The sequence below is a fragment of the Sorex araneus genome, chromosome 2 (assembly GCF_027595985.1).
Source record: "Sorex araneus isolate mSorAra2 chromosome 2, mSorAra2.pri, whole genome shotgun sequence".
Classification (NCBI taxonomy): domain Eukaryota; kingdom Metazoa; phylum Chordata; class Mammalia; order Eulipotyphla; family Soricidae; genus Sorex; species Sorex araneus.
In genome coordinates, this window is record NC_073303.1 from 107391893 (window position 1) to 107408392 (window position 16500).

Genomic DNA, 16500 nt, shown 5'->3' on the forward strand with positions numbered 1-16500 from the left:
CCCCCAGCAGCTCCACTGTGGACCCTGAGCACCACCAGGTATTGGCCCCGGTGGTCCCGAAGTCCTGTGTAGTCCTGCATCCCAGGCCCTGCTGGGGAAGCCCTTATAAGAGATGAAGATCCCCACAGATACAAAAAGGCAACCTAGCAATTGAGACATCTGTACATCCTACATCTGAGGAGTTAATATCCACAACACAGAGCTGCAACTCCACAACAACCACAAAATAAGTGACTATCGAAAACACAAACCAAGTCCCTGCTCAAACAAACACTTCTCCAAAGAAGACAAATACCCACACACTGGGAAAAATTATTTGCCCACCACTCCTCTGACAAAGGGTTAATAGCCAAGATACATAAAGACCTAGTAGAACTCTGCAAGAAACAACAACAAAACCCTATCAAAAAATGGGAAAAAGAGATGAACAGGAACTTCTTCAAAGAAGTGCAAGTGGCCCATGTGAAAAAAATGCTCCAAATCACTAATCATCAGCGAAATGCAAACAACTACAAGATCTCACCTCAAACCAAAGAGACTGGCACACATCAAAAAGAACAACCACCAGTGTTGGTGAGGATTTGCGGAGAAAGGGGCTGTCATTCACTGCTGGTGGGAATGTTGAATCATCCAGCCTATTTGTTAAGATGATATGGACATTCCTCAAAAAACAAGGAATTAAGCTTCCATATCACCCAGCAATTCTACTCTTGGGAATATACTCCAAGGGCCCAAAAGCACGATGCAGAAAAGACACCTGCAATTGTATGTTCACTGTAGTACTTCATATAATAAACAAAATATGGGAACAGCTTAAATACCCATGAAGAGATGACAGGATTAAAAAAACTCACTATGGTATATATACATATATACACAGTGGGATACTACTCAGCAGTTAGAAAAGCTAGTCATACAGTTTGCTGCAACGTGGAGGGTATCATGTTGAGTGTTGAGTGAAATCAGTCAGAAGGAAAGGAACAGAATCAGAATGATCTCTCTCATATACGCAGACTCTTGCCCCCGTGCCTGCCTGGCTGTCTTCACCAGGGCCCCTTGGAGTGGGGTGGGTTGAGTTTCCCTCCCCGCCCTGAGCAGAGCCCCAGAAGATCCAAAGACCTCCGGAACCCAGGCACAGCCATGCTCAAGGCCACTCTCCACACGTTCAGATAAGCCTCATGCATGAAGGAACTAGCAGAGTATCCCAGGTGTGCAGGACCCAGGGCTGAGATCTCCAAGCCTGCTCAGATCGGGACTGGGCCTCCTCCACCCAGACCCCACATTTTCCAGTAGCTTGGCAGGCACACCCACAAAGTGCCCCTGGGGCTCTGTAATCCCAGCAACGGCCAAGATCCAGAGACTATAAAACAATGCTCCCGGAAGTGCGTGGCCGAGAATGTGTGCTTATAGCCTAGTTCTCCCTCTCAGAGATCCTGGCAAGGTACGAGAGCATCCTGCCCGCATGGCAGAGCCTGGCAAGCCCTCCGTGGTGTATTTGACATGCCAAATATAGTGAGCCTCCAATGCGGCACCGCTGGGAAGAACGAGTAAAGAGAGGCTGCTAAAATCTCAGGGCTAGATTCAATACCTCTACTGCAAACTACAACACCCAAAAGGATAGAGAACAAGGGGGAATGCCCTGACAGGCAGAGGGAGGGCGGGGTGGTGGGGGATGGGGTGGAGGTGGTGTGAGAGATACTGGGAACATTGGTAGAGGAAAATGGGCACTGGTAGAGGGATGGGTAAACAATCACTGTATGACTGAAATGCAAACATGAAAGTTCATAAGCTTATAACTGTACCTCATGATGATTCACTAATAAAAAATTTAAAAAATAATAATAAAATTAAAAAAAAATCTCAGGGCTAGGACGAATGGAGACATCACTGGCACCCACTCGAGCAAATCGATGATCAATGGAATGACAGTGATACAGTGATATGAAATATGAAAAAACCTCATAGGAGAATATCAAATGCCCAATGGCAAAAAGAAGAGTAGGAGAACCGGTCTTTGGTAGGAAGTCTGGCACTGGGCTGGGGTGGGGGAGGGGGATCAGCTAGGGAAGGGAACACCAGGACAATGGTGGAGGAGGAAAGTGCCTGACACAGAGGCAGGCTGGGGGTGAGAAGGAAACTGGGGACACTGGAGGAGGTAGCAGGCATTGGTGAAAGGACTGGAGTTCAAAAATATATCCCTGAAATGCAATCATATATATTTTTGTAACTTTGTAATTTGCAGTGATTCAATAAAAGAGTGAAAATAAAATATACATGTGGTAAAAAAAAGACATACAGGTGGCCCACAGAAATATGAAAACATGCTTAGTATCACTAATCATTTGGGAAGTGCAAATCCCAGCTGCAGCGAGTTAGTACCTCACACTGGTGAGAATGGTGCTATCCAAAAGGCTGGAAACTACAAATGCTGGTGAGGATGTGGAGAAAAAGGAGCTATCTGCTGCGGGGAAGGTGAACTGGCATAGCCTCTGTGGGAAAGCGCAGGGAGATTTCTTTAATGGATGAAAACAGTTCTTGGGGGCCTGCAAATACGGCATGTGAGAGCCCCACGTTCAGTTTGATCCACAGTTCCCCATGGTTGGAAGCCAACAGCAGCCCCCATGCACTACCAGGCGTGGGGGTGGCTTCCAAACTGAAAACAAAAACTCAAAACAGAGTACATATATGGAAATTCCACAAGATGCAGCAATAGCACTTCTAGGCATACAAAAACACTCATCTGAAACTTGCACCCTACGTGCACAGCAGCCTTACTTGCAGCAGGGAGTCAACCTAAATGCCATCAAGCAAGTATTGGATAAAGAATCTGTGGCTGATATACTCGGTGAAATATTTCTCTACCATTCAGGAGGAGAAGATCATACTTTCTGGGATAAAATGAATGAAACGAGGTAATAACACAGGAAATAAGCTATGAAGTGAATGACAATGAACAGATGAGTGGACTCATGCGGAATAAGATATACACATGTACCTGAAAACCAAGACTGGGCTAAAAGAGATAGTACAGGTTTAAGGCATTTGCATTGCACGTGGCCGAACCAGTTCTTAACCCTGGTGCCACATACAGAACCTCAAGCACTACCAGGAATGATCCCAATTGTAGAGCCAGGAGTAAGTCGTGAGTACTGCTGGTGGTGGTACAAAATTTCCCCTACCACCACAAGAAAAAAAAAAGAATTAAAACTTTGGATCATAGGCACAAATAATAAATGGAGGAATTATTGGAATTTTCTGTGACATTTAATTTTAAGACCTTTAGTCAAATTAAAAAGAGGGGAAAACAGAAAAATATATCCTATTAATCAAACTTTAACATACTAGGGAAAACATATTCCCACTTAAAACATAACTAAGGGAAATTGTGTGCAAATGAAAAGTCAAATTTGTAATATTTTCACAAAAATGGTGTACAGCTAAAATATAAATCATTTGGGCTGGAGCAATAGCACAGCGGGTAGGGAATTTGCCTTGCACGCGGCCGACCCGGGTTCGATTCCCAGCATCTCATATGGTCCCCTGAGCACCGCCAAGAGTGATTCCTGAGTGCAGAGCCAGGAGTAACCCCTGTGCATCGCCGGGTGTGACCCAAAAAAGCAAAAAAAAATAAAATAAAATAAAATATAAATCATTTAAATAAAGAGAAATAACTCTCCTTAAATTTATGAAACAGTAAAACTTGATGAAGTGGCATTTCTTATCTTTTTATGATTGAGTAGTTATTTCTGAGTAGTCTGTGGATAACAAAACAATTTAAACTTATTTTTTCTCTCTTTTTTTTCTTTTTGGGTCACACCTGACGATGCACAGGGGTTACTCCTAGCTCTACACTCAGGAATTACTCCTGGCGGTGCTCAGGGGACCATCTGAGATACTGGGAATCGAACGTGGGTCGGCCGCGTGCAAGGCAAACGCCCTACCTGCTGTGCTATCACTCCAGCCCCAACAATTTAAAATTATTATCTATTTGTATCATTTAGACTTAAATTAATAGTTCATTCATTCAGGAACTCTTTCAAAAATCATTTACTATTGAATATTTTAGTTTCTACTGTTCATTTCTGTTTTGGGGGGAGGTCACACCCAGCGATACTCAGGGGTTACTCCTGGCTGTACACTCAGGAATCACTCCTGGGGTGCTCGGGGGACCATCTGGGATGCTGGGGATCAAACCCAGGTCAGCTGCATGCAAGGCAAATGCCCTATCCACTGTACTATCACTTCACCTCTCTATTGTTCATTTCAAGTTCTCAAATTCTTATTTTAAATTCCCCTCTCACCCCCCACATACTCATACACAAATTGAACGTTGTTACCTATATCAATATCCTGCTCCTTATTGTTGCTATATGGCACTGCTTTCAGTCTGGGGCTACTGCTCCAATATATACAACAGCTTTCGGTAAGGCTGGGGTGTAGTCCAGTACTAGACTTGCCTTGCAAGGGTAAGACTCTGGGTTCAATAACTCACATGGCAAAATAACCATCTAAATAAAGTAAAATTCTGTTCTGTACACTTTATTTTGTTTTGTGGCTTTGGACAACACCTGGTCCTCCTAAGGCTCCTTCCAGCATAGTACTCAGAGGGCTACATGAAGCTGGGGATCAAACTGGGGTTCCCCTTGTGATGGTTTCATCCAGTCCTCTGAGCCACCCCTCGGCACTCTATACATTTTTCCATAAATCAAAAGTCCTTATTTTGAGGAGCTATGTTTTCATTCCTTTAAGGTAAAAGCATAGCACTGGAATTCTTAAACCGCAGGGTATCGGTGTGTTTAGTTTTGTAAGAACCTTCCATATCTTTTAAAAAATATATTTTTTGCTGGGGGTAGGTGTTGGAGACACACTCAGCTGTACTCCGAGCTTGCTCCTGGCTCTGTGCCCAGGAACCACTTTTGGCAGTGGTCAGGGGACCATGTGCTGTGCTGGAGACTGAACTGGGTTGGCTGCATGCAAGCACCTGCTGTATTATCTCTCTGGCCCCTAGATCTTATTCTAAGGAACACAACTCAATGGAAACTCCCACTAGCAATGTATGAGAGTTCTGATTGGTCCTTATTCTTGCCAATATTTATTGGTCTTTTTAATTTTAGAGACTCTGGCGGTAGGGCAGAATTTTTATTTAAAGACATACTATGATTTACTTAATCAAGCCTCTAAAGTTAGGCATTACTCTTAATGTTCTTTTAAATAACACTGAAAAATACTCTCCCTTAAGTACTTTCAAAGTGCACCACTAATTTTTCATTAGCTAAATAAATCAGATGTTATGAATAATTGCAATTTTTTCCCATTTCGCGCTAAGATTACTTCTAATACCCATACTTCAATTTGTTTGAGATTGCTATGGAGTCCTTCTGAAAATTATTTTTCATTTTACTCAACTATGGCCTGTTTAGGAGCAGCTCAGATGCTTGCCTTGCACGTAGCTGGCTGCAGTTTGCTTGCTGGCACTCCCAGCACTGCCAGGAGTGACCCCCGAGCACAGGGCCCGAGTAAATCCTGATCACAGCCATGTGTGGCCCCAATAAACAGCAGCAGTAGAAGTGGCTAGTCCAAAGGAACATTGTTTTCATATGTAATCACTGGCCATTGAATAAATTCTTTGCCACTTCTTATAACCTTTCAGGTCTCTTCTGTTAAAATAAAACAAAACAAAACCCAGTAGCAAAACAATTCTTTTGGCTTTCTTTTCAATACATGTGACTATTTTAAGCAATTTAGTTTTCCTTATTTTAATTCATTGCCTAAAACAGAGTGGTAAGAACACGTATCTTTTCTTTGGATCCCATTTGCTAGGATGATTGACTTTACTGCTAAAAATAAAGTGAATATTTTGCCATTGATATCAAACTTTGAATCTCATTCGTCTTATAAATTCTTTAGACAGCTCTTAAATTTGTACTGCTGTTTTCATGATCTTGACAGCATTTAGTTTTTTCAAAATATTTTGCATGAAATACCCAACTGATCAACTCATCCAAATACAATGAGGTTTCTTTAATGACAAAGCCCAAGCATTCACTTCCATGCTTTAAAAAGAAAAACCTTTTTTTTTTTTTGGCTTTTTGGGTCAAACACAGCAATTCTCAGGGGTTACTCCTAGCTCTGCACTCAGGAATTACTCCTGGTGGTGCCTGGGGGACCATACGGGGTGCCGGGGATCGAACCCGGGCCTGCTGTGCATAAGGCAAATGCCCTAACCATTGTGCTATCAATCCATAGAAAAGCTTTTATTCAGGGGCCACAGAGGCTGATGGGCAGTCTGAGTCTCACCTCACGCAGGAGGCCGGGTGAGAGCCTCCGTGGCACATGATTCCCTGAGCACTGCTGGGAGCAGCTAAGCACCTCCAAGCATGGCCCAGAGACCAGAAACAAAAATGAAAAGATCTTTCAGTGCGAGTTTCCCTTAGAAAAATGAAACTGAAAGTACTACACAATCCAGCAAAACCACTCGGAACCATTTATCTGAAGGATATGAAAACAATGGTTTGAAACAATATTTGCACACATGTTCCCAAGAATGTTGTGCACAATAGCCCAAACTTGGACTCAACCGAAATGCCTGCCCATGGGTGACTGAATAAAGCACTTGCAGTATGATACTAAGTAAAATATCAGTCAGCTATTAAAAAAGATGGAATTGTCCGTTTTCTGAGAACATTGTTGAAGCTGTTGGTTATGAGGCTAAGTGAAGCAAGGAGGAAATGAAAGACAAGTTTGCCGGGTAATTTCACTCACATGTGGAATATAGAAGAACCAAAGCCAATGAACTGGCAGAAATGAAGAGATATAACTCTGAGACTGTGAGAACGAGGAAGGGAATGGGCAAAGGGGTTATTCTGATAGTGGGAAGTGCTAGGACTTTGGAGGCTGGGCCTGGTGTGGCTTACACCCACAGGGAAATTCACTATACTCCTGAAATTAATTAAAATTAATTTTTAAATAAAATTTGTTTAAAAATAAAAAATGGTTTTTTTTCTCTATTGCCTCTAATAGAAAGCTCAAACTCCTTGCTCTGTCAACAATCATCTTATGACTTTATGATCTGATCTCACCATAATAAAGTGTATTAGTCAGTCTTATTCAAAATGAAAAAGGCGATGGCCTTTTTTAGAATATGCGCCTCTATTCCTGACTCTTCCCCCAGACATTCCCTTTATTGCCAGGCAAATTCTAATTTGTTCTTTCCAACTAAGTTTAGATATCTGCTTTGAAATTCTCTCAAACAATTCCTGGAACTTACTTGCTCAACTCAGAGTTATGTACCTGAAATCTACCTCTTATTTATGTGTTACTCAAATCATGTGTTTCTATACAGTTTCTTCTATCATCTTCTATACAGTCAGTCTATCACCCCAAGTGAGCGACTGTCAGGGAAGTATTTTAAAGTTTGCATGAAATAAGCCTAGGTTTACAAGCGAAGACAAACAGAATGTTCCAGTCATCCACTGACACCTATGTTTTTAAAAAATTGTCCTCGCTCCTTGTCGTTGTGACGATCAGTCTGGCCAGCGGTGGTACTCGCCCGTTTGGCTGTGGTACGTGCTGAGGGCCACACACCAGACTGCGGCTCCTGCACATTTTGTCATGGTGCTCACCAAGAGCTGCATACTGATTGTGGTGATTGCACAGGTGCCTCTCGGGGGGAGCGCAGGGAGAACTTTAGTTCTCTTTAGTTGCGGGGCGCGTACATTTTCTAGTTGTTGTGCTCATGACGAGTGGCTAGAGCGCTCACACACCTTTGCCAAGGAAGACATCAGAGCACAGAGAACATCCAGGTGTGATCCCCACAACAGCAAAAACATGCACAATTACCATGCTACAAACAGGAAAACATTTCACTTATGGCTTCTGAGCAATTAAAAGGTAATTTAAGGACCAGGGAATATTCATATGACCAGAAGTCTATATACATCCATAACATGAAGACCAAAATTATTTTGATTAAAATTTCTATGAAACTCATTAATCATTAATCATCAAATAAAAAAAATTTTTTTCAGTAGGAGACAAATGATGTGTGTGAACTGCTTTGCTTTTGGATACATTTTCTCTTGACTCTAGATCTCAATTTCTGCCACTGTCACACTCCCCCCCTTCACGTTCATTTTACATAAACTGCAGCCATAACGTGCAGGGAAGTAAAGTATAAGGAACAAAACTTACTCAATTCCATGGTAATGACATACTGAGGCTTTTTCAAAAGGCAAACCCTGTAGCTTCTGGGGACTAAGTTCTGGTGTTAGGATGAAAGTCTTCTCCCTGAAAAATAAATAAATAGGGAAGGGTTTCATTTATATTTAAAGTTTACTTAGTGAAACAGAGAAAGTATCTAAAGCTAGAAATAGGATTTGCTATTCTGCAAGTGAATCATACATGGAGTAAAAATGAAGTATACTAGAAGTTATGAGGGTTCTGCTTGTACCAAATTATTATCAGAAATGGAGAGATCAAGACAAAAAAAATGACTAATCAAAATTCAAGAAGCAGTCTTGTTCATGGATTTTTTTTTTCTTGTTAGAGGACACTAATGTTTATGCATTTATGTCATCTCAACACCTACTTTAGGTATCAGTAATCCTTTAAATATCAGAGGATATAAACACTAGCTGACTTCAGTTCTTCTGAAGTTGGCTTCTTCCCTCTCTGTCTCTCTTCTCTCTCTCTCTCCTCCTCTCTCTCTTTCTCTCTTCTCTACCCAGCCCCCCTCATCCCCCTCTTTCATTTTCTGGGCTACATTGGACAATACTCAAGGCTTATTCCTGGTTCTGCACTCAGGAATTACTCCTGGAGGTGCTGAGAGGGTTAGATTTCGGAGGAGCGGGGAAATGGGATGATGGGAATCAAAGCAAGGCAAATGCCTTCCCCACTGTACTACTGCTCTGGCCCTTGAAGTTGGTTTTCAATCAGGCAGCAAGCTAGAACTAAGCATATGACGAGCACATATCAAAAGCTCCTATTCAATCCCTCCACACCAAGAGCAGGGGTATATCAGACTTGGAAAGAGAGGTTAATGCAAAAAAAGTGCAACTAACTCTGGTTACTCTGACAGTGTCCCTTCTTAACTGAGATACAGACACCGATCAAATAATATCCTGATTATTCATGATCATATTCCTGTAGCTCAGAAAAGGTTAGAAGGAAATAGGAGAAATATGCAGCAACAGGCTTTACATAGCTAATAGGTAAAAAAAAAATACCAGAATCTTGAACTCAGAGACTTCAAAAGTGTGTAGAAAATCAAGTACTGAGAATAAGTTTGCTATTACTTCTCTATTATAGAATTAGTAGTTAAAACTGCTCATCAGTCACTGGAAATAAAGAGGGAAGTATAATAAGCATTTAAAATTATTATACTGAAATAAGATGTTTTTAATAGTGAATGAAAAAAAAAGCAGTTATATTCTACGAAATCCACTTGCAAGTGGTCCATTACAAGTAAGGCAGTGACCCCAGCATTTTGACAACTGATTATAAACATGAATAACTTTCTATTATAGGACTCCTTAGGTAACTTAGTAACTCTTTCCTTTACCATGTTCTGCTCCAGTTTTTATTTCAATTCCTATTTGTCAGCAACTGTATGTCACGTTGCTTCACGTTATTTATTACCGAGGCGGGCTGTGGGTTGCTCCTTGTGGCACGGGGGCACCCATGGAGTCAGAACTGAGCCCAGGCTCCTGTACGCAGAGCGTGTGCTCCAGTCTTTGCTTAAGTTTACTTTCACTTGCTCATGCTAACAGAAACAACTTAATAGGTGTTTTCTCAATATAAATATTATGTGGTATATTTAGAAGTCACGCTCTACTTTAAATACAGCACTTCAAAATGATTCTTTCTACAGGTAGAAATTTAATAGGAGGACTTAGGGTCTTTGTTCTTGCCTTAGATTATTCTTAAATCTTCACATTAATAAAGATACCACTGTATCACTGTCATCACTGTAATCCCGTTGCTCTTCGATTTGCTCGAGCGGGCAAAATGTAGATATAGATATATAGGGGCTTTTTGCTCCACACAACTGTGCTTAGGGCTGACTCCTGGCTCTGAGTTCAGGGATCACGACTGGCAGGCTGGGGGAACCGTAGGAGTTCTGGGGACTGAACTCTAGTCAGTTGCCTGCAAGGCAAGTACTTCACCTGCTACACAGTCCCTTTGGCCCTCAAGAGAAGGTATATTCAATAGTGATGAAGTTCCTCCCCAACATCAAGGAACTATATCAAATACCCTAAATAACTCACCTGTGAACTACAGAATAAATAGATTTCTCCTATACAACTGCAATTAGAAAGACATTCTGGTCCCAGAAAGATGCAAATGACATACTTCAGATTAAGTAAATTCATTTGACTTCCAATTCATGCTTAAATGATTTAAGCAAAAACTCCAAATTAAATAAATGAAAAAAATATGTCATTTTCTTGGTACATATCACACACACACATAGACACAGATACATGCACAAAATCATTTTCATTACTTTCCCATTCTCTTCAGTTAATCTGTGCTCTTTTGGCTACAAGGTGTGACTAGTAATATCATAACAAGTAGCCACAAAATCAAAACCATAGTGCAACACAGCGGGTAATAGTAAAGCAAAATATTTGCAAGTCAAATTATATTGTTTCTCTTACAAAAGTCTTTGGGTCAGAAAAATGGTTTAACAATAAGGGCACTTGCCTTGCAAGTGGCTGACCCAGTTTGATCCCTGGCACCACATCTGACTCTTTAGGCATCACCAGTGGTGGCCCATGGGCACAAAACTGGGAGTAAGCTCTGAGCACCACTAGTGTAGACCCCCAAGAGGGGGTCAGCGGGCAAGTATTGTCTTTTGAATGTTAAGTAAATGCTAAGCACTTCCAAAATGGAAAGACTGAAGTTGTTTTTATTATTCCTATTTCCCTTATACTCAGCATCATAAAGCAGGAGGATATTTTAGCTAAGGCAAAATGTGGGGATTAAGGCCAAATCACACAATGGGATCAACCATGCAAATTCTGCCTACATAGGGCTTCCCTTAACTGGAAAAATGAGATTCCATGTTCTTGGAAAAAAAAAAAAAGACTTAAAAAATTTCCTGGGAATTTTAAATTTATTAACTCACCCCTTTTGAATCTGTAAAGGCTGCAGCTCTCCAATTGGCAATCCATCTGAGGTAAAAAATTTCAGCAATTCTTTAGCATCTAATGTGACAGAATCCCGTGGACCCTCTTTGTGGCCCAGCAACTGTTCAGATGAACGAGGAAATGAACCAGATCTGTGAAAATAATATCATACAGGCTTATTAAAACTGGCGTTTAAGTGACCACAGTCAGGAAAAGTTCATCTGAGAAGAAACTAGAAAAACACACAAAGAAAACCAAAGAACTACACATTCACAGGGGGAAAAAGTCATTGCAAATAATTTACTATCAATTCTTCAAAAAGTGTATTGAGGTCACAATAAAACTTACAGTTACCGGGGCTGGAGTGATAGCAGAGCGGGTAGGGTGTTTGTCTTGTATGCGGCCGACCTGGGTTCGATTCCCAACATCCCATAAGGTCCCCCAAGCACTGCCAGGAGTAATTCCTGAGTGCAGAGCCAGGAGTAACCCCTGTGTATCGCCGGGTATGTCCCCAAAACCAAAAAAAAAAAAAAAAAAACAACCAAACAATTTATGGTTACCCTGCTACTACTAATAATGTTCCTACTTAAGCTAACAAAAATATTATTTTGGGAGGGAGGGGTTTAGGAGCACAGCCAGCAGTGCTCAGGGGTGAGTCTCAGTTCTGTGCTCAGGGGTCACTCCAGGCAGTGCTCACAGGACCGTGTGGTGTCAGGGATCCAATCTAGGATTCTGCATATAAAACACGCACTAAGTTCTTGGAGCTATCTCCTCAGCCCGCAAATGTTTCTTTACTCACAGCATGAATAATTATTTAGTAGTGTGAACTAATCCTATAAAATTCTAATCTCTCTTATATGTTCTGAAATCCCTCAGTATTGTAAATCTTGAGAGCAGAGACTGAACGTTCAACGATTACATAAACTTGAAAGATTACTTGAAGTGCAAGTATAAAATGAAACAGTAATCAGACATCTCTCCACGGTCCTTTCTAGCCATGATTATGACATAATGAATAAGCACTGGATTGTTATTAAAATATGGAAAAGCTTTTATACTTTTCAGCTACTTTATATAGAATATATTCTTAGTCCTCACAAATTTCCTTGGAGGAGAAAACCCACCAGAATATCTTAAAATAAAGGGACACCTGAGAATAAGTACTTTGTAAAATGAAAATCTGCATACAAAGCCTAAAAAGCAATCATTATTCCAACTCTCTGGGTAGAGAGATTATCAGAAAAGGCTGCATTAAAGAGGAGCCAGGCAGTTATTTAGAATGATAAAGTGAGAACGAGACTGACTCCTAATTAGACACTCTAATTTCTCATTACAGACTATAATTTCCAATTTCTAATCTATCCTTCTATATACCTCCTAAATCCCACACAAGTTTTTAAATCTAGAAATCTGAAAATAGTTTCAGATAATGCTAAATGTCTCACCAAGGACTAAGTCATAAATTTCACTACTGCTGTTACCATAACAAAAATAAAATCTTTTAAAACTAAAAATGGTGTTTCTGACTTTGCATGAATTCAACTATTTCTTCATTATTCTATTGCTCAAATAAAATCAAGCATTTTGGGTAATTATGTGATTAATACGTTGATGCGATGTTTTAGATATATATTTCTGCATTAAAGATTAACAATATACTAACAATTCCCCTGCCCCTTCCCAATCCATTTATTTTTAAATTAAAAATATAAACATAATAAAAACACTAAAATATTTTCTCTGAACTTTATACCCAAGAGGGCAAAAACTACATTAAGAATTTAATTTAATTTCTGGGGGCTGGAGCCATAGCACAGCGGGTAGGGCATTTCCCTTGCACACAGCCAACCCAGGTTCAATTCCCAGCATCCCATATGGTTCCCCCGAGCACCGCCAGGAATAATTCCTAAGTGCAGAGCCAGGAGTAACCCCTGTGCATCGCCGGTGTAACCCAAAAAACAAAAACAAAAAGAATTTAATTTAATTTCTATTTAACTGTTTTCTAGCAGCGATTCAGGATGGAGGTGCCAATGAATACTACTCTCAATCACTTTACATGTCAGATATAATGGAGAAACAATTCATATTTATACAACACTCTCGGCACACAAAGCAATTTAAAAAAATCAAACGTGATAAATCATACTATCAAGATATATTTTTCAATTTAAAAAAATAAATGAAACCAAAAAAAAATCACAACACACAAAAATAAAAATACCAAAGGAACAAATTAGTGAGATCATTCAAGAAACAGATAAATCAAGCTAAAGGAAATGTCCAATTAATCCTTACTGTTTCTTCTCAATAAATGAAGTCAGAGATTGCAATAAAAAATATAAGGAAGAGAACAAAACACAATTAGGTATTGAAAATATGACTGCCAAAAATATAACAAAAGGTAAAAGCAAACGTCGGAGAAAGATTTTCGAACACAGGCATTAGGTTAAGTGAAGTAAGCCAGAAGAAGGATAAACAGAGGATGATGTCACTTATTGTTAGGGTTACTGGATGAGGAAAGGCAAAGGTTTAACGGGGGAATGCCTAGGCCACCCTTAGTCCCAAAATCTAGAGAAGGAAAGACAACGAGTGGAGGGTGGGTGGAAGGAGAGAAGAGACAGATGAGAAGGAACAGGGATTAAGGGTCAGGTCTAGGTTCACTAGTGCTGTTAAGGAAGGACAGAACTAAATATCCAAAGGACAGTGTCAACAACGTTGAAATCATGAGACCCAAACTTTAAAAGGTACCTGTCAAGGGGGGAGGTGGGGTTTGGGTAGGAGAGGCAGAGGGAAGCTGACACTGGTGGCATGGTTGGTGATGGATCATGTATATCTAAAACCCACTGGAAATAATTTTGTAAATCATTGTGCTTTAATAAAATAAAATTTAAAAGAAAAAATCACAGAATAGAAAAGAGATGGATTATTGAGAGGGAAAAAAATACAATTTCAAAGAAAAAAATCACTCCAGAATGCTAAAACTATTTCAGAGGGTGGAGGAAAAAGGAAAACAGAGCAAAGAACATCATGAAAGAAGCAAAGGGGTATTTCCCAACACTCATCCTTCTGCTCAAGGTAGAAATCGAAAGGATCTAAGATGTCTCTCTCTTTTTTTTTTTACTTTTTGGGTCACACCCAGCAATGCTCAGGGGTTACTCCTGGCTCTGCACTCAGGAATTATTCCTGGCAGTGCTTGGGGAACCATATGGGATGCTGGGAATCAAACCTGGGTCAGCCGCATGCAAGGCAAACGCCCTACCCACTGTGCTATCGCTCCAGCCCCTAAGATGTCTCTTTTTGCCTGTCATCAACATCTAATTTATTTAATCACAGGGCTTTTTTTTTGTTTTTTTTTTTAAATCTCAATTTACCACCAAAATAAATACCGAATCTGTGACTAGTCTGGTTGCAAATCTCTCTCACTCACTTAGCCTACAGAAAAAGCTACTTAACTGGCAAGAGAGCGGAACAGGATGTCTTTGCTCTTAATATCTTGTCCCTACAATCTATTTACCACAAAAAAGCAAAAGTCATTCTGCAAAATCAGATCATACCACTCTGCTGTAAAACCCTTTCAAAAAACTCAGCAATGTGCTAAAAAAAAAAAAAAAAACCCACAAAACTCAGTCTATGTTACAACTAATAAGACCCTCCTTTATTCACTAGATCTCAATCCAAGGGAAGCTTCTCAAAGATTCCGTCCTGACCTCATTGAAGTTTGCACCACTTCACTTTCTCCAGCAGATTACACCGCCTCACATTTCTGTCCATGATTTCATTCATTAAAGATTTCTTTCCCCGGGTTTGGGGGCCACACCTGATGGTGCTCAGGGCTTACTTACTCCTGGCTCTGCACTCAGGGATCATTCCAGGCTGGACTCCTGGGACTACATGAGTGCCAGGGATGGAAACTGGGTCAGCCACATGTAAGGCAAGCATCCTACCCATTGGACTAAATATAACTGTTGTGTTTATTTATTTCTCTTTACTTTTTACTTATGTATTTATTTTTCTGCAGTGTGAGGACTGAGAGGGCTGGAGTGATAGCACAGCAGTAGAGCATTTGCCTTGCACACGGCTGACCCGGGTTCGATTCCTCCGCCCCTATTGGAGAGCCCGGTATTATACCGAGAGTATCTCACCCACATGGCAGAGCCTGGCAAGCTACCCATGGTGTATTCGATACGCTAAAGACAGTAACAAATCTCACAATGGAGATGTTACTGGTGCCTGCTCAAGCAAATCAATGAGCAAAGGGATGACAGTGACAGTGACAGTGACAGTGGGGACTGAGCCCAGGGCCTTATACATACAAGGTGAGTATACTTCCACTGAGCTACATTGCTGGCCTTACTTTCTTGGTTTATTTTTATGCTGTTTCCCATTAAAGGTGACTCTAAGAGGAGAGCCTGACACAGATGGTGCTCAACAAATACTTGCTGATGTATCTGAACAACGTGTTAAAAGTGGCCAATGCCATCAACGGAAGGATTAAAAATGAAGCTGTCACTTGCAGTTTTGGGGAAGCGGGTAATTTAAGGGACTGGAATTATTCTTTCTCTTTTGTTTTATCATTCTATAGTTAAGTCCCAAGTGCTCAATTTTTTGAGAAGTGAATCAAGAAAAACAAATCCAAGACTGAAAACTAAATATTCCTCTCATCTGTTGAAAATTTATTGTAAAGATTAATTGGACTTTTCTTTTAACTTGTCTGACCTGATCCTTGAATGGTTAAATTAAAAATTGGGCCGGAGAAAAGTTCAAAGGGCTGAGTACAAGCTCTGCATGCAAGAAGCGTGTGCTTGATCACTAGACCATATGGTCTCCTAAGCACTGACTCAGGAGCACACCTGGGTATCACTAGATGGAGCCCAAAGCCCCCTCAAACAAAAGTAACAAAAAAAAATGAAAACAGTTAACTGTACTTCTTCAAGTTGTCATAAGAACTCTACAAGAATGCACAGCAGAAACAATTGATAGTGATTCAAAGGAGAATATCGCTATCTTCCTTACTTGTTTTTCTTATATTCAAGCAGCACTGCATCCCCCAGTCCTTGTATTAAACCTGACTGGGTTGGCAGGTAAGTGCTAGGAGGGGCTCCTGGGTCTCCTGAACAATGCCTGTGAGACCCCTCTCTGCCCAGCCCCGTTACCATTATTACATAGGTCAGGTAGTGTAAAACAACTACTAGACAACTACTATGTACTACACTATTGACAAATGCAAATGAACTGGAAAAAACAAACAGCAAAACAAACTCTTAGATGCAGTGAAAACTATGGCACGTTTGGAGGAAAAGAGAAAGGCAGGAGAAACGGAGAAACGGCAGTGTGGTCTCTGAATAGGGAGAAGGCATTAGAACTTTGTGGC

The 16500-nt window shown here is 40.6% G+C and overlaps 1 protein-coding gene across 1 annotated transcript in view; it reads right to left on the minus strand.

The window, feature by feature from the left end:
- Positions 1-16500, minus strand: part of MTBP (MDM2 binding protein) — an 81679-nt gene that overhangs the window by 12989 nt on the left and 52190 nt on the right. The window contains exons 16-17 of the mRNA XM_004607645.2: positions 11129-11281; positions 8191-8286 (exon numbers count right to left, since the gene is read on the minus strand). Coding sequence (XP_004607702.2) covers positions 8191-8286; positions 11129-11281 — 249 coding nt within the window. The remainder of the gene's footprint in view (positions 1-8190; positions 8287-11128; positions 11282-16500) is intronic.